Source organism: Vicugna pacos, chromosome 23, assembly GCF_048564905.1.
Source record: "Vicugna pacos chromosome 23, VicPac4, whole genome shotgun sequence".
Classification (NCBI taxonomy): domain Eukaryota; kingdom Metazoa; phylum Chordata; class Mammalia; order Artiodactyla; family Camelidae; genus Vicugna; species Vicugna pacos.
The window spans coordinates 28,595,119-28,615,083 of record NC_133009.1 but is presented as its reverse complement, the minus strand read 5'-3'; the positions used below and the strand labels follow the sequence as shown (position 1 = coordinate 28,615,083).

At 38.1% G+C, this 19,965-nt stretch overlaps 1 protein-coding gene across 1 annotated transcript in view; it reads right to left on the bottom strand.

Annotated features, from left to right (window-relative positions):
- USH2A (usherin) overlaps positions 1 to 19,965 on the bottom strand; it is a 698,253-nt gene that overhangs the window by 294,061 nt on the left and 384,227 nt on the right. The window contains exons 35-36 of the mRNA XM_072948735.1: positions 19,002 to 19,173; positions 13,427 to 13,574 (exon numbers count right to left, since the gene is read on the bottom strand). Coding sequence (XP_072804836.1) covers positions 13,427 to 13,574; positions 19,002 to 19,173 — 320 coding nt within the window. The remainder of the gene's footprint in view (positions 1 to 13,426; positions 13,575 to 19,001; positions 19,174 to 19,965) is intronic.

Sequence of the window (19,965 nt, the reverse complement as noted above, 5' to 3'; positions counted from 1 at the left end):
CCAACTAGTATACGGAAAGTTTAAGAGGAAGAAAAATAGATAAAATCCCAGGAATAATAAAGACAAGAAATTATTACATGCCAGGCACTCAGCTAAGCATTACTGTACGCAGTGTGCGCACACCATGTGAAGAAGTGATGTTACTGCCCTCACGGGCAAATCGCAGGCTGAGAAGCTCTTAAAGAAACTTTAAGACCCCCTGAAATGCTCTCTTTTCAACACTGAAGTAGAAAGTACCCAAATCAACATTTTCCTTTTCTCACATAAATTGGGGAGCAAAAAATGTCTTTTCTGCTAGGATTATGTGCATAGTATCTCATTTATCTGACATACTGGGAAATGAGATACTTTATAGAAGTTAATTTTCATTATAACTAAATCTTCTCCCTTAAGTGCCAACTTTAAAAATCTTAAGCGTTTGTGAAGGAAATCTTTCCAGCCAGCACCACACACTTACCCGTATCTTCACACAGACAGTAATGAATACGACTGAATCACTCTGCGATGACTCACACTGTGCACTGCGGACATCAGAGACAACATTCTCTAATTCAGCAAAACCCTCCAGGACTGAGGAGACACAGGATCCCTACCCAGCTCTACTTCTTAACGTCACTCAGTAAAAGCTACATTTTCTCAATTCTTGCGTCTACTTTTTGAGCTTTTTTTTTTCTTCTCCACTCTCCTTCAATGACAGTCTCTCAAAAGTAACTTCTTTGTTTTGCCTACCCGACTCTAGCAAGTCACCCCCTAGCAGGCTCTGCTGAGAAACTAGATAACCATGACATCTGGAACTGTGGATAAGGAAATAATAGACAGTTAGTGAGAGAAAGGCTCAGAGTGAGATGCGTACATGGCAAACGAGCTGGGAATGGCACTAAGTGAAATGTGTGACAGTAAATTCAATTGCTCAGACACATCTAGGGTGCATCTGAATGGAGAGGTAGATGAGATTGAAGTCCAGCCTCAGTGCAGGCGAGGTCACACGCACACAGATGCACACAGATATCCAGCATTCTACAGATAACCCCAATATTTGACAGCATTTGTAGGCTAAAAGATCAGTTGTAGAACCAAACTGTACAACCAGATGCTACACTGGGAAAGTGCAAGCTGCCCTTTGATATCTGCTGGACACTCTTCTCTACTTCATCCACCACACCAGCTCCACCCTGGATCCTGGAGACCTCGCATTCCAGAATGATCTTTATCCATCTCCATATCCATGGCTGTCTTGTCCATGTTGCCATCATCTCATATCTGAGAATAACAGCCACCTAAGTGTTTTGATGCATTCTTCATAATACAGCCAGAAGAGCAGTTTTCAAAATTCATATCTGATCATACCACGAGCACTTAGTGATCAATCAGGCCTTCACCAAGTAAGAGGAGCTCCTCGTCTCAGAATCAGGAAGCTGGGTTCAATGTAAGCATGCTGTGAGGATGAAATGGACTAGCGATGCTGGCCTCTCTGGCTTTTCTGCCTTTTGGTCCAAGTCTTCGCAGCCAATCACCAGACCTCAGGTCAGGCCGAAGTGGGATACCATTGTGGTTTAGAGCTGGTGGCCACATATGCTTTCTCCAAAAGAGCCTAAGATAAGGCATTTCCTTTGGTCTGGTTTGGGGCAAAGTTATTAACTATAAAATCTTGAGTTAAGGACACACAGTCAAACTTCTTGATAAACAGAGACCACTCCATTTCTTATCAAGATAGTCAAGCAGACGTCATAACTTGTTTTCCATTAGCAAATGCTGTGATATAAAATTAGTATGATATGAAACACTGTATAATTCAGTTCCAAAAATATACATTAATAAGTCTAAAATATCTATTAACACAGCAACAATGTTTATTGACCTCAGAGTCCCAAAGAGAGCTACAAAAACGAGCGAATGTCATCTAGACGAAGTTCTAAAGAAGACACCTTCCTTCTTTGACGAGCGTACAGGATGTGTACGAACAGCTTTGGGAAAAGGAAAATGCTAAGTTCTTAAAACACCATGTAAAGTATTTCTGAAATTATAAAACACTTTGTTATTAAAAAATACTGAACACTTACTTTGAGTCAGAAAACAGGCTTCGTGCTTTCTATAAATTATTTCTGCTAACTTTGACTAGACCAAGAAATTAGAACTGTTATTCCCTTATTATGGAGATGAGGGAATACAGTCTTGGAGGGGCTAAATTAATTTCCAAGGTCACACAAGGATAAATTTGGGGGTGGGATCTGGCAATCTCATCCCACTGCTGCCTCTACCCCTGTTATCCACTTCTAGCCTGATTTTCTTTTCTAAAATAGGTAGGAATTCCACTCAAATTAGGAACTGATGATCATGCTCTAGCCCTAAATTCAATTAGGATAAGTCTACGGAAAAATTAGCACATATTTATTTAAAGTCAATTACCTGAAAGGTACTATGCTTGGTCCTTTGGGGGACAGAAAGAATAAGAAATAACATCTATTTTTATGGAAGTAAGAAAAGGTTTAAACGCAGATCTAATTAAATAACAATCCAAGAGTTAAGAGTGATCAGCACTGCAAAACCTTTCTGTTCAACAAATGGAATAAATAGTAAGTACTCTGGCTAAAATGAGTCCTAAAAGCTTTTTAGAGCAGCCAGGTCTTCGGTGCAAGGAAGCTAGGTCTTCCGTAAGTTCTTCCATAAATGGTAAAACATGAAAAGACAATGACTCAGGAAGATGTCCCTGGTAGGGAAGTGACATTTACCGATGGGTGGAAGCAAGCACGTGCAAGGTCTAGTGAAGCCACCCTGAAACCAGTATGTTGCTGTTGTCGTTCTAACTGGTTAGAGTCTAAGAGAAAATAAGCATTCAAAGGGAAGTTGGGGCCCTGAATACCACTCCAAGAAGTTGGAATTTTACAATGCATGGGAGAATCACTGACATTTTTCTGTACTGATTAGGGGCATCATGGAAGCCTTATTTAGAAAAATAAATCTAGAATCACACATACAATAGACTAGGGTAGGGAAGACCATAGAGGTAGGGAGAAGTGGGCCAGCTGAAAACATCAACAAGGAAAAATAATGTTAAGGTCACACTTTGCTGAATGCACGGTAACTAGCTGTGACTGAGGCAGGGACTGGGTTTTGCTACAGTTTAGCAGTCGTGTGGATCACATTCTAAGAGAGAAAACATTTTTAACAGTTTTATACTCAACTGACCTTTATCCACACAGGTTTGAACTTCACAGATCCACTTACACGTAGATTTTTTCCAACAAATACAGTGCTATTCAATCTGAGGTTGGTTGAATCTGCAGAGGTAGAACTGCAGACAGGGAGGGCTGACTAGAGGATTTGAGCCTCCCCGGATTTTGGTACCCAGAGTGGGTCCTGGAACCACACTTCCTCATGGATACTGAGGGAGGACTGTATGTGTATTTTCTCCTGCACAGGGAGTCAGCGCTCCTAAACCCCACGTTGTTCAAGGCTCAACTGTACTTTCTCTTTAATAAACAAACTTAAGTGCCTGGGAATGGGTTGTGTTACTGAATATGGTATAACAGGGTCACCAGTCAGCAGAGAGAAGTGCCTGTCTTTATCAGTGATGGTCTGTGAAATTCTCAGTAAAGAAGCTCATAAAAACCTGCTACCAAAGAACTAACTTGCCTCCTATACTAATGGTTTTGAGGGGATTGTTTTTCCTTTTTTTTTTTTGAGGATTAAAAAAGAAAGTCATTTGTCTGCATTGTATCTTGACTGTATCGATGTCAAAATCTTTGTTGTGACAGTGTAGTAAAGTTTTGGAAGATGCTGCTATTGGGGGAAACTGGACAAAGGGTACGTGGGACCTCACTGCATCGTTTCTTACAACTGTATGTGAATCTGTAATGATATCCAAACATAACATTAAATTAAAATACAAAACAAAAAACTGTTGTGTAAGGAAGTATGGCAGAAGAGGCAAACCCTTGAAAGTCAAAGGAATTTGATGCTGAAAAAAATAACAACCATATTAATGATTTAATCAGATAGCTTGGTCCTCAGGAAATACCCTTAAAAGCAAAAGGACCTTAAATTTCCCTTTACAGATGAGAGAAACAGGTTTGAGACAGGTTTGCTAACTTGACCAAAGACACACACCTAGAACATGACCGAGCCATGGGTTGGTACTGAAGGATTCAGACTCTGCAGTGCACTGAACAGGGTACTCTCCAGCTTTTGTGCACTTTTTAAAAAATCTTTTAAAAACTATGTAACAAAATACAATATAAAAATATGTTTTTTAAAAAATTAAAAAGCATAACTCCTATAACCATCACCAAGGTTAAAAAGTAGAATCTTGCCAGTATCCCACAAATCTCTGAGCCCTTCATGATTCTAAACCTTTCTTCCCACCACAGACGACTAGGTTGACTTTTTAAGACCCATTTCCTTGTTTTTCTACCTAGGAATGCCAAAACAAAGTGTAACAAAATGGAGGTTTTGTCTGTTTTCTTATTTACTTTTGCCATCTTCAGAATGAAGGAAGACATTTTACATTTAAGTCTGCAACTGGTACCCCAAATGCTGTGTGTTAAGTGGAGATTAAATGAGATTGAGGAATCAGTCAGGGTCTCAGGAGAAACCCGACGGCAGCTCAAATGGACAACTGAGGATTTAGCGAAGGGTCTATTCACAAAGATGGGGTAGAGCTCATGAAAAGCACCAAGTGATAATAACACATGCCTAGCTGGTAATAGTCAGGACTCCTGGGGCCTGGTAAGCATCCTTAAATTTGTAGTGGAAAGGATGAGAACAGATTCAGGAAGCTGGAAAAAGAGCTGGAGTTACAGAGAAGGGCCAATGGACAGGAGCTGGAGGCTTGGGTGGAGAAGGCAGCCCTGGAGCCCTAAGCCTGGTAGACAATTCAAGACTCCATTCTCCTCCCACCCTCTCATCTCTCGTTGCTGCTGCCTGTGGACAAACCAAAAGCCGGAGAGAGAGCAGAAGCCCACTGATGCTGTGAGTGAAGGGCAGCCTTGCAGGATACAGGGCTGAGTGGGGGAGAGTCGAGAGAGACTGAAGAGAAATACCCAATGTAAAAAAAATACGGAAATGTATCCTACTACATTGCACTGGACTGTGTTTCTTTGTGCTTTTCTCTCGCTTATTCTCTTCTGCTAATAATCAAGACGATAGCTCTAATAAAATCAAACAATATTATGCTATGTGGTCAGGGGGATCAGGTTATTTAACCCAGCTCTAGAAATTCAGTTCTTTGGTGGCTAAGCCACACAATGGATACTTAACTCTCACTGGCTCTCTATCATAAGCATTTTGAAGTTTATCACCTTTCTCTTCCCATAATGGTAGAATTTTTAAGGTGTTTAATTTTCACAGGGAAGCTGAATCACAACTGTCCATAAAGCACCTCCACTGGGGTATGTATCTTTGAGGCTCTTCATCATGTTGTGTCAAATTGTATTTCCTAGGGTGCTCAATAGGTTGTCATACCTAACCAAGGAAACTCAATACAAGTACAGTGCAACGTAAATGTAATACAAGGTATCTCTATTTACACTGAAGAATTCTGTTTACTGTAAGAATTAAACAACAATGCTTTAGCGTGTCATAAAAAATAACATGCACAGTGAATATAGATGCTCCACACATATTTGTTTGCTTTTTTTTCCCCAGTGCAGTTTGGCAATATGAATATCAACTGGGGGTTTCCCCCCAAGGTCCGGATGATGATTGAATGTGGCAGGTATCTCCCTGTGTGAATACATGATCCTTCAATTAAAAAGGAAAAGAGAGAACAGCTTTCACCATGTGGAAGAATGCCTTATTACAGTTATGCTCTCCTAAAAATGGAATCAACGGAATCTAAAAAAGATTGTGCTTGGGAAATTCTACCTGACAAACTGATTGGAGGTGTTTCATAAAAGTTACACAAGGTTTGCTCAAAACTGTCAAGCTGTTTTCCTAAGTGACTCACTGAATTCTATAATCCATTGCTCCTATTAAATCTGAGCATTTCCAGGAAATAAAATAAGATTCATTTTGACTGTTTTTTAAAAGTTATTTCAAAGTAAAAAGTTAAAAAATAGGCATTCCTTTAAAACCAGAGAAAAATCAGGACAGAGATCTTAGAAATTTTGAATACTGGCACCAAGAATGAGACACAACTAGAAAAAGTATCTGAAAATTTTTTCTTTTTTTCCACAGGGCTAGATGGAATCCTGTATCGTGAGCAATTCTACACAAAGTAGAGGCAGAAGAATACAGTGAAGAAAATCATGCATTTTTGCGTTACGCCTCGTTTTGTGTTACATTCCTACTTAGCTAGCTGTCTTGCCTAGAGTAATTAAGCTGCTTAATACTTGTAAATTTGAGTTTCCACATCTGAATGGGAGAATAACAATACCTACTTCCTGGGCTGGTTCTGAGAATCACAGTCCCTGGCACATAGTGGTAAGTTGCAGCTCTTACTATTGCTATTATCATTAGTGTTAGCAGAACATCAAATACTTCTTCCTTTGCACAGGTAGAACACCTAATTAGTATCTATACATACACCTTCACGTATATATAGTCTAAAACTTTATTGCTCTATATCCTGTCTCAATGCGAAGGACAGCATATACAGAAACGTACACGCCTCCAGTTATTTGGCGTCTTTACCACCCAGGCTTAAAATGACATATATCCTTAAAGAATTGAACTAAGAGTTCTTTCAAGAATGTTCTATCGTCTTCATGGTCCTATGGATAAGCCTGCAGAAACAATCAACTTCCTAAATGTTTCCTACTCTTATTGTCATTATTGGCACTTCCTTGGTCCCTGTGCATGTATACATTCTCACAAAGCTGGGTCAATACAAAAAAGCTGAATCAGGAAAATGTTCTCACAGGCTCCTCAAGTGCTCTTTCCTTTCTCAAGGAGCCTGTGGGGCCCTGGTCTAAGAGTGCCCAGCTCTCACGCTCTCTACTCTTACTATGCCTGTCTTGACATTAGCAAACCCTGACGGCAGCAACAACAAAGCCCTTCCCACTGACGTGTGCAAAGCAGACCCGGCTTCGCACTGTCTCTCTTTAGAACATCTACAAATCACCAGGCTGAGAAAATCTTGTGCCAAATGCCTGGGTCTCGAGGTGTGTATTTTGAGACTTCAGCAGGCCAGGAGAGAGAAGCCTTTCCATGGCCTTTGAAATCGTCCCATCTGCATTACATAATAATAAAATGCGCTATAAATGTGCATTTGTGTGTCCTGTATGACTGCATGTGCTTATCACCTCAACACAATCACCATTTTATTACTGTCCCCAGCATCAGTAAATATGAATCCACATCACACCTGTTTACTACCCATCTCCTCCGTGACTGGCATCCTGACAAATGCTGGGACTAGAATAGCAAACCAGGCACACAGAATCCCTGCCCTCATGTGGGTCACAGTCTAACAGGGAAACTCTGAGGTCAATTTACTTAAATAGTGATAGTGGAGAGTTATAAGACATTCTAAGTATTAATGAAGGATAGACTGAAACTTTATGCTATACATCAGAAATTGATACAATGTTGTAAACTGACTTAATAAAAGTAGCATGTAAAAAAAAAAAGACAGACAAATCAGTGAGATCTTTTGCCTACAACATGGAGAACATAGAAAAAATAATGCAATAAACAATCATTAGACCCTTGATAATATGAAATGTGGTGCTTTCTTTATGATTCTACCCAAACTCATCATATTTGAATGAAAGTATCAGCCTTGAAATAAAATTTACAAAAATAAAGGATAAGAATTTCATATTTTACAGTTTTAGTTAACATTTTATATATTTAGTTAGAGTATATATTATTCTAATTAGTTTAAAACATTACTAAATGTTATGCTGCACAATCAGGTATAAGTTTGGTGTAGTCAGGTATCTATGTTGATTTTCCCAAAGCAGGCCTCAAGTGGGAGGAATAAATATATTTCCAGAGTCTAATGCCAAGGCTTCTAAAAGAGGATATGGCTCATGAGAATTTGGAAGCTCTCAAAAGTGTAATTCTAATTATGCAGTTGTAATTTACACAGTACAGGTCACACACTTAGCAGACAGTAATGCTTTGTGTTCCTTCTCATTGAAGGCTAATGGTATTACAAGGGAAGAGTTAAGGTCCTACACAATAAAGGGTTCTTAACCACCTCAGACCTAAAAGTAGCTCTTTTCTGAAGTTTTAAAATCCTGCCTAAAATTGCAGCCTGCAAAGAACACCTTTGCCAGAAGGAACGCAGATGTAAAGGGCTCTGGGTACAGAAACAGAGCTGGAGTGTCACACCACCATTTTTGTGGATGTATGAAGCAAGGGACAGGGAAATAAGCAGGACATGTTTGAAGGAAGCAAAGCCTTAGGTGTGAATCAAGTGATCATGATCCAGTGCTTAGAGACTCAACTTGGCAGTCTAAAGCAGTACAGAGGAAGCCCCATTCTTTATAACAGCAAAATCACGGAAACTTACATGTCCATCAATAAAAGGCAATACGCTGTGGTTTCATTCAGTGGGATTCAATACTGTCTTTCGAAAGAATGAAGTTTAGCTACACTTAACTGCCATGGAAAGACGTTTCCACCATGTGGCTTAGTGAGAAAAGGACAAATGGCTGTGAGCTCACTCTTGTTTAACAAATGTATATTGTACGCATATATCTTTATCTGATTATCCTTTAACATTTTTGCTTGTTTCAAACTAACACAGTCCTTAATCTTAATTTTTTTCTTTCTGGTTTTAAAGTTTATTGTATTTTATTCCATCCTCCCTACATCATTCTTTTTTATTGTGGTGCAAAACATGCAACATAAAATTGACCATCTTAAGCATTTTAAACATACAGCACAGTAGTGTTGACTAGAGGCACTCTGTTAGGTAAGATCCCCAGAACTTTCTCATCTTGCAAAACTGAAATGTTATATCCACCGAACACCAGCCCCCATTCCCTGGAAACCACATTCTACTTTCTGTCTCTATGTGTTTGACTGCTTTAGATGCCCCATATAAATGGGATCACGCAGTATTTGTCTTGCTGAGACTGGTTTATTTTACTTAGCATAATATTCTCAAGGTTCATCCACGTTGTAGCATATGGCAATTTCCTCATTTTTTTAAGGCGGAATGATATTCCATCATAAACACATGTGGCATTTTCTATTATCCATTCATTTGTCCATGGGCATTTGGATTGCTTCCATCTCTTGGCTATCGTGGCTAACTCTGCAGTGAACATGGCTGCACAAACATCTCTTCAAAATCCTGTTGTCAATTCTTTTGGATAAATACCCAGAAATGGGACTGTTGGATCATACAGTAATTCTGTTTTCAATATTTTGAAATTTTTTTCAAGCTGTTTCCCATAATGGCTGCACCATTTTGTATTCCCACCAACAGTACACAAGGTTCTGATTTCTCTATGTTCTCACCAGTATGTGTTGTTTTCTGTGATTATGTTCTCTTTTGATATTGGTAATCAATGCGTTTTTAATTGAGCACCGATTATGAGTCAGGAACTCTTCTTAGAGCTGCTGGCACACAGCTGAACAAGAGGTGATGGAACAGGAAAATGTTCTCTGAGCACATGAAGCACGTCCCCAAGCAAAGAGCAAGCTCCCTTGCACGAGCTGCGGAAAGGTGCAGGATGGGGAGCAGAGAAGAAAAGGGAACTTGGAGAATAAGAGGCCATTCTTCTAGCCCCTTGGTAAGGATTATCACCAGGCTTGAATGAGGAGGAGCTGACTGTTTACATCAGAACCAGTTATAAAGCAGAGGGCCTGTTTCCTAGGCCACCTTGGCTAACTAAAGGTTACCAATTACTTGATAGGTAACAACTGGACATTTACATAAGAACCTTCTCTGCCTTTCACGTTCTGTCACATTTGGCATGCCTTTGGAAGTATTTCGTATCACAGAAAGGGGGCTTACTGTTTCTCAACATTTTTTTTTCATGTTTATTAAGTCCTAGTGAAATAATTCATTTAGGTATATAACTGACTAACAGAGTCAAGATTTGGGAGCCTAGAGTGTGTGAAACCAGGCAATCAGAACCTGTTACAGAACATGACAGCCTAAGTGTGTGTGTCTCTCTGGACCGTCCACATCTTAGTGACAAGCAGAGGGAAGACACCCCCAGGTCCTCAGTCGTTTCCTCTCCACACACTTGGTGCCTTGTGCACATGCCTGCCATGTGATTATTTGTTCACATGGGTATCTCACTCAAGGAACTCTCTGATACTCTTAAGATCAAGGATTGGGTAAATTCATCTTGGAATCATCAGAATGACGGATCCTAGTAGGTCATCGAAATAGATATTTTGAATGGACAGATTCAACTTTTTAGGGCACAAGGAGGCTCTTGAAGGTATCTGGGTGAGAAATATCGGTGGCCTTTGTCAGAAGAGTACAGCTGTGGTTGGGGGAGGGGGGTCATGTGGAAAGAGTAATCAAGGGTGAACAAGAGTTGAACTCAAGAGCACCTCCCAGGTTTCTGGCGGGTGTGACTGGGTGGTGCCAATCATGGGGTGAGGAAAACAGCAGAGAGGACGTGTAGAGGGGACATGCTGAGTTTGAAACATAACATAAATCCATGTGGAAGTCTCCTGAAGGGGTCCTAATGAGAGAGGTCTCCCCTGGAGGTGGGATTTAATACTCATCAGCATTTTGATGATAACCAAGTCAGCGGGATACTCTGCCTACTCACTCAGGTGTTTTGGTGGAGCACTAGAATCTACTTCTTTAATCAGTGCCCCCAAGATGCTCCTAACAATCAGATATGTTTGAGAAACACGATTGAAAACCATTTGAAAGGGTTTCTTTACATAAGGCAGAAACCTGTTTTATTTTCCAATTGTATTACTCTTCTGCAGCATGTTCAAAAATTAAAAAGCAGCCATCATTCAGCTTAGTCTGTAATATGGGCCTATTTGGGTGACATTGGAGAAAATTAAGAAATCTTAATTCGATGCAAAATCCAAACTCCTTAAAGAAAAACCTAGTCCCAGGCTCCACACAGCTACACAGATATATTTCAGGAACAAATACACTTCAGAAAAATATATTTTAGGATCTGGCCTGTAAGTACTTCTACTCTCTGTTGGGATCATTGGAGAGCCAGGGCTCTATAGTAGATATGCCACTGACCAAATGAAATTTTCACAAGAAACAACTAAATGAACTATTCATTAGGTACCAATAGCAAGCATTAGCCTCCATGAAGGAAAAGAGAAATAAGTGATTTCTGGTCCTTATCAACTGGTTGGCATGTTCGACATGTACCCAAATAAATCTGAGCCTAGGGTGAATGAAGTACATGGCATGGTGAAGGCACAGAAAGAGGATTTAGGGTCAACAGAACAGGGAAAGCTTGACTGCCACTCAAAGAAGAGTGAAACAATTTCATAAAATAAGAGGCTTCCATTTAGCCCTGAGGAATGAGTGAGATTTCTACAGGTGAAGATGGAGAGACGGCAGGAATCATTAACTGCAATTTTAGAATACGAGAAAACTGGGGTTCATGAAAGTTAGTAAATTTTCCAAAGTAACAGCTACTATTCATCAGAGACAAGGTTTGCTCTTAGGTCTATCTGACTCTACGCCTACGTCTTTCAGCCCTACACTAAACCAGAAGGAGCCCAGGTGGCTAGAAAGGAAAGTGTGTTACAAGGCTATGTAAATGCAGGCGGAATCACAAGTTGGGAGTGACCTGAGCACCTGACTGAAGAATTTGGACTTTACCCTTTGGGTTTTTAGGGGGAAGCATGGGAACTTTGAAAAACAGATGAAGTGATAAGATGTTCCCCAACAATCGTCTCTAGACGATGGACAATAGAAAGCAAAAAATGGAGACTTTGGAAAAAGTGGAGAGAGAAGTAGTGCAGAGAAGAAAAATTTTTAATGAAAACTATGACTTTAAAAATGTCTAACCACCTCCCCGCAACAAAAATTCTGAAAATTTGCATGTGATTAAACAGAAGACTTTAGAATAAATGAATGTATTAATACCAATCTTCTAAATCTCCCAAACTCTTATTGTTCAATGAATATATTTTAAAATTGCTTTTAAATGTACCAAACATAATACACAAAGATTCTTTGAAAAGTCCAGACTCAGAAGTATTTCTCTAGTAGCCCAGGATCTCGGGTGCCACTGAAGTTACAACTACCGACGGGATGAAGTGGGGTGCTCCACCACGCAAATCATCTTACGGGATGAAGTGGGGTGCTCCACCACGCAAATCATCTAACACCGTTAACATCAATCCAGCTGGATTAAATCAGTAACATTTTCATTGCCACCTAGGGACTAGATTTCTTTGTGGAACACAAAGTATGACAAGATTTTTGACTATTTAGTAAGCATCAAACAGACATCCATTTATTTTTTATTAGGAAATTTGTAATAGTACAGGAATGACTTCAATAGCAGAGATAATCACTCACTCTAATTATTAGAGCTCTCTCCATTACCTCAAATATATCTCGTGCATTTGCCAAAAGTTTAATTAAAATGACTGGAATAATTAATAACCTAGTAAACATAAGATAAACTAATAAAAATGTAATTTTTCTTTCATTCTTTCTGTCTATGCTAAAAGAGGCCATTTCAGTGTTCAGTAATGAGTTACTTAAAACAGTTTCAATGATATTAAAAGTCTTCTTGATATCTGTGTTTAAAAGGAACAAAATTTGATGGTATGTAAGCTCTACCAGTGTGAAACAATGGTACTATATTGCATTGAACTTAAAGACATTTCCAATAAATGAATAAATCAATTTCTACCCCAAGTAATTACAAATTCTTTATGATAAGACTTTATTTTAGGAAACTTCAACTGGCTAACTTAATTCTCTAAACTATACAGAGACATATATATATCATTTAGAAATATACACAGTCAAGTTAAACAAGTATAAATGTATATATATTTAATGCATGCATGCATTGTTTAAAAACTGCATGTTGAAATATTTATAAATAATATATTAAGAAATACAGAGTTCCAAGTGGTGTCTTTTAAGATAAACTTATTTAATCAAAAGTCTTTTGAAATACAATATGTGGATGAACTTTCTACCTCCCTACTTCTCTCAGAAAAGAATTCAGGACAGTCAAAAACAGAAAGTCATTGGAAATATAATGTCACTCTCACAAGGGCATTCTTTGGGAATCCTGTTTGTTCTCTTCACCTCTCCTGGAACATACTGAACAATAAGATGCAGTACATAAGAACTATCAAAAGGGAGCACTTTTGAGCCACCGAAATTGTGTGTTAGCCTAAAAACCACAATCTCCTAACTGCAGACAATGATACTATCTCAGGTATTTTATGTGCTAAAATGATCATTAAAAATTAAGTACCACATATAAGCTGCCATTTAGAATATTAATTTACCTTTGCTAATCATCTTTTTAACTTGAGGCTAAAAGAGTTCACTTACCATTCGGATAGTCAGGCTCAGTCCAGGAGATGTTAAAGGAGTGAGGTGAATGGGAGTGCACTCTGGGGGCGGGCACGCCTTCCGGGGCCCTCTCCTCTGTCAGGGCCTGGCTGGCCTCACTCACCGTGCACCCGCCCCCCGTGCAAGCCTGAGCAGGGAGGCAAAACACACAAAAAACACATCTCACTCGGGTCCCCAAAGTTTACATCAGCACGAAAGAAAGAGAATTCACCCTAAGGGTTCCACATTCTTTGAAATGAAGCTCTCCTCACACCCCGCCCCCAGTAAATTTGTTTCAGTGCTGAGGTTTACCATCTAATTAGTTTCCTTTTTAGGGCACGAGACGGCCATCGCCAATAATTAAATAACAACCCAGGATGTAAAAACGCGGGAATTATAAATAGATCCTGAGTCAGAGCCTAGAGATGGGGCATACAGTAACTGTGTGAAGCGTCCTGATGAAATTAATCTGGCGCAAAGATTCCTAGAATGAAACACATACACGCACGTGCATGAGAAAAGTGCTAGAGACTGAAGGCTACTCCAGGATAAAACGAGTGATTTCTAGAGAAAAATGCACAGAAAGCAGAACTGCTTTTTACTTACCATAAAGTGAGTAATATGTTTAAAGTATAATACAATGTGAAATGGAATAAAAAACAACACTTCTCATAAATCAACAAAGCAGTTGTTGAGTGACTGTTTGATGGCTTAAAGGCTCAAGTCATTTACTCATGCACCAGAGAAAATGGGCCTCACTGCATGCGACACGGCCAACAAAATGATCATAGGATCCGTCTGATTCCCTAATGAGCTATCACTAATGCTAGAAATGGCAGCATGAGTGTTAAACATGTTCAGAACCTTTGTATGCACTTTCATCATCAACCGCAAATAATTCCAAAATAAATGTTTACGTGTGTTAGGAAAAGTTCGTCCCTGCCTGACTTATTGGATAAGCATTTCTGCAGGAAATTGAGACATACACAGAGTTCTTCTAGCTTCTATCTGCCAGTAAATATTAGCAAGTAAGCCTTACTACAACACAGGGATTTGAAAACTACACTTAAACTCTTTAAATTACAACTGTCATTTACACAACAAAATGTAAAAATTCTTCAAAAAGCGCTAAATTTTACCAAAAGCAGTAAGAAAAGGAAGCAAAAATCATTGGAAAATGTAAAAAGCAGGTAGTTATGCAGTCCATTTTGAAGGTAGACGTTACTAATATTAAAAAATTTAAAAAACACCTCTCTCTTTCTTTGGGCCTGCACCTCGCTTTTCAGTCTGATATTGAAGGAATGACCTTTTGATACTTAGAGCAATTGGTATTCTTTTTCCTAAAGACAGGAGAAAACTGACTGACTTTAAAGGCTATTTTCTTACATTGAAAGTATACTTACTACCTGTAAGGCTGTTGCAAATTCTTTGCTGTAAGTATAGGTAACAAGAAACGGTCAGTAGACATGGAGATTAATCGCACTTTTTATTGTAAGAACACAACAGTAGCCTATGTCTTCAAGATAATTTCTCAGCGTAAGCAAGTTTCAGACGGGTTAAGCTGCGGCCTGGGCATGAAACTGCATTAAGATTGGGGACCTAATTAACCTCTGTGGGTTTCCTCTAATTCTCAGCTGTGGCGTGTGCATACAGATGTAAGAGACAACCCGTTGTCCTCCTGAGAACAGAATCTTCGCAAATAAAGAGAAATCAATGGAGCTTGGGGCCAAAGCCTGACTCGAAGCTCTAGGACATGTCGCTATTAACCTAAAAAATAACTACCTGAACAGAAAAATTAAACCAAAATATTTCCAACAGGCTAGAAGTCCACAAGAAAACGTGGCAGGAAAAGAGGCCGTGTGGGACAGCTGACTTATCAAAGGAAAGTGGGCAAAGGAGCATTCTTTCTAGTCCTCAGAGAGAGATAAATCTGTCCAGCTGAATTTCCTAGAATTTTTTTTCCTTAGGAGGGGAAAAATGTTGCTGTATGTTATTGTGAAACTCACACCACACTGGGATTTAATTCTCATAGTCTACTTATCACTATTATTTTTCTTATTCATGGCCTAAGAATTTCCCCTGACAACTCTCCCAAAGAGATACTGTGTGTGCTATGTGACATATAATTGTATACAGTTTTTGAAACAGCGTCTGAATTAAAATTCACTTTGTTTTGAGAATTTTATGATGTCTTCTGGGATAAATGCAGACATCCTCTGGTTTGGAAGGACTGTTCGTGGGGCTATGATATTCAAGACCTATAAACTAATAACTTGATAAAAGCCTCTTTAAGAATCCAAGGAGTTTGTTGGAAATTTTTTCTTATAAATGAAACTGAATTTACAAAGAGGCTGCTGAAACAACAGAATTATCTGCAAAATGTTTTATTTTGTTCTTTTTTCCCACATCCTTTGTTGCATGCACTTAGAGGTGCCAAGTGAGCAGGACAGTGTCTTAGTTCCTTCAATAAGGACGTACATGTTCTTAAAGTTGCTTCTGATTGGTCTAATCTAGCTGATATCACCTAAATGAAACTGAACCAACTTGAATTCTGCCAGCAGCAGAGGCCACTGCATTCAACACAACTGGATGCTGATTAAAATTCTAGTTTGGAAAAAACTAAAAATAGTGGGGCTGATCGAAGATGTCTCTATGAAATGGCAAAGTCTTTGAAAGCCTCTGAGCCATTAAAATAAAGTGTTTCAATCCATCCCCTACAGCTTGCATCAATTACAACCATGTTTTGTGTTTTTTTTTTCCTAACTGAGAAGTCATAATACTACCTTGAAATGATGAGTAACTTCAGCCCAAAAAGAAGATTCAATTTTGGTATAATCATATGTATAACTAACAAAAGCATACCAATTATTTTTGAAATAAGGACTATTAAGGACATCCTAAACTAGCATTCTCTTTTCCAGATAAGTAGGATCTGTCTGACGATGTTAAGAAGGCAACACATTTTAAAGCATGAAGAATAAGAACAAGGCCATGTTATCTAGAAACGATCTTTAAAAAACTTAAAGCTCATCATTTCCAAGAATCTTTCCAGGAAATACATTTAGCACTGAACATCCATCAAGAGGCAAATGTCTAGCAGGAATATGAATATTCCCAAGACATTTATATATCTTGATATCTGTCTGTCATACTGGCTTCCATATTTAATTGTCACTTACTATCTTCACTAGGAGTAGCTACACTTTGCAATACCATTTGATGAGTGGCATGCTGTTCCTTTTAGTAGACAGAGCATGTATTTGGAACCATTCAGTACCCAACTCGGACATTTTACAGCAAATTATTTGATTCATATCAGAAGTCTCAGATTCTTTATGAAGTTAATATACTTAGGGTTCATTCATTCATTCATTCAAGAATTGTTCATGAGTTTCTGGTTTCCAGGCACTGTGCTTAACTCTGAAGACAGAACTTTGAAAGTTGCTGTCTTTATCCTTCAGGAGTTTTTAATCCAGTCAACAAGGAAAATTAAACGAAGACACATGACGTAACATACGTGCTCCAGTCCGAAGTAAATCTTAGTCAGTCATGTAGAATCCCCATGCACTTTCCTCTAAGGCCGACCTGCCTGACTGCCTGCCTGCCTGCCTGCCTACAGGCTTAGTTGTCTGTATGTTTTGTTTCCAAGCCTACAGTGAACATGCCAAGACTATCTCTAAAGGCAATTCCACTGGGCTGGGAACCTGATCTTCATCTATTAATCTAATGACCTTGAAAGCCAGTTATTATGTTGAAACTGTGAAATATACAATAATCCCTCAATTAACCAAGATGAACCTAAAATGTTCTGGTTCATTTACTTACTGGTTAACAGAGTTAAAGTTAAAAAAAAAAAAAACCTTTAGTTGAATACTTCTGAAAATATATCAGTGTATCTTCTGCCCTAATAAACACAGTGAAATCGAAAATAATATGAGCAAATTTATTTCCCTAACAAGAGTTAGAGCAAGGACTTCCACATCTTTATATCTTGAATCATCATTACTCAGTGGCTGACAGATCTCGTTTGGCTCCACAGAATATTGTTTGGGGTCACCTTTATAGTATCATAGAATTTTAGGGCTCAAAGAGACATTAAAATTATTTAATTCGGAGTCCTAATTTTAAGCCTGAAGAACTGAAGACTCAGTGCAATTAAATAAATTTGTCTGAAGTCACTCAGATGGTGGCAAAATCTGAATTAAAACTCAGGAGAGCAGACTCCCAATCTAGTGGTGTTTATTTTTCAAGGTATTACAGGTGTGTAAAACAGAGGAGACTGAGGTAGATTTTTCACTGACTACATAAAATGTCCTAAAAAATTACCTTGAAAGTAGAACTTTGTTTTATATTATTTGTCTCCTTTTAATACAAACCAACAGCACAACAATTTTCATTTAATTTTGGTTGCTTCTAAACCACTGGGACTTTTCTTATTTTGAGATCATCATTGTTTTGAAAATAGTGTGGATTTCTGTATTAGCTTTTTGAAAAGCATGTTAATACACTTCTTCCAACCTGGGTAATAAAACTAAGGAATCACATCAACCCATCTAAGTGCTGAACACCTAGGCACATGCAGCCAGTTTCGAGCAAAATTTTTAACATCGTCTGATTGCCCTTGTTCTGTGGTGTCAGGTCAGACAGTTAGCAACAGTTGAATGTAGTTTATTTTCTCGTGGTATAATATTTAGAGCATTCAAGAGCATGTTAAGTAAAATGAATGCATACACAGTGTCTACATAAATGTAAATTTATTCATAATCAAGAGCAGAATATTTTCTATGGCATTTATCAAAGCAAATATCCTTATATAGGTATTGCTATAAAATGAAGAGTGTGTTTAAAACAAATAGGGACAATCTCATGTTTATATTCAGTTATTTTCAGATGTGCTATTAAACTTAAAAAAGATTATATTTCATCAAAAAACAAAAGGAACTACCGAGTATAAATTCCACAGTAATATCAAGGTCTTTTAAAAGACCTTTGTGTAAAAGTGCTATTTTGCATTAAAAAATGCTATCACCTGTCTAAACTGTGAGGATTCTGGGGTTTTACTAAGTGACTATTCTTTCGAGATAGAAGTATAATGTAAACCAGAATATAATAATAATAATCAAGAATATCTGGGGGTCATTTAAACCTTCATTTAAAAATCTAAGACCTAAATTTTCATACTGCACACTGTTTTTCAAATGAATACAAGCCCCATGGGGAAATAACCTTATTAATCCAAGAATGTTTTTTAAAAAGCCCTCAACAATTATGACATTCTATAAATAGTAAAAAAGAAATAATTTCTGATAATCCCAAATTAGATTTGGAAAAATCTAGTGATTCAGATTATTATTATTATTATATTGCTTTGCATAATATAAAATAAATATGTAGCTATTAGGTCCACAGAATTATCATTTTGTATGTGAAGTGAGTTTTCCGTGTAAATAGCAATGCATGAGATTTTCGGGTCTTTTTTTTTTTTTTAAGTGAGGGATGGAGAGAAGATAAGGGGAAAAAAAATAAAAGGGAAGCAATGGGGGCAGAGGAAGTGATAAAAGGGCAGTTAACTTACTCCCAGCTTGATGAGATATTTACTACCAGGGAAAAGGTGCTGGAGCACGTGATCCTGAAAAAGTTCCGTACTGTTGTAGATGACATCCCAAACTGTAAAATCATGCGTGTGATTTGAAATATATAACACATAGCGCTCCAGAATTCCATTTACTTTTCTTGGCTGTTTCCACCTGGGAATGGAAAAATACAGTATTAATACCATCATACTTTCAAGTCAAATCTGAAATGTGCAGGATTTTCTTCTAATTGAAATAGAGTTGATTTGCAATGTTGTGTTAGCTTCTGGTGTACAGCATAGTGATTCAGTTAACACATATGTATATTCTTTTCCATATTCTTTTTCTTTATAGGTTATTACAAGCCACTGAATACAGCTCCCTACGCTATACAGTAGGACCTTCTTGTTTACCTATTTTATATATAATAGTTTGTATGTGTTAATCCCAAACTCCTAATTTATCCCTCCCACCCCTTTTTTGCCCTGGTAACCATAAGTTTGTTTTCTATGTCTGTGAGTCCATTTCTGGTTTCTAAATAAGTTTACTTGTGCCATCCTTCTAGATTCCACATATAAGTGATATCATGTATTAGTCCTTCTCCGTCTGACTTACTTCACTGAAATATGCAGAATTTTTAAAGGACACATGTGAACTTGGATTTATGCCACTATAAGGGAACACAATGAAAGCTCAAAAGTGATTCACGTAAAAAACCCAAATAGTATGAAATGCTTATTGTGCCTCTTCTCTAGTTACTTACAATTTTAATTAGCTAATAATAAAAAAAATGTGTGAGTGAACATTTGATTTTGAATTTAAGCCATAGAACAAAAATGTGGAGAAGCAGAATGTCTGAGAACTTATGAGAAATGGGAGGGAGACAAAATTAAATAATTTTCAGGACATAATTGTCTTGAAAAATGCAGCAGCCTAACAGAGTTAAGATGCAACTACAGAATGCAG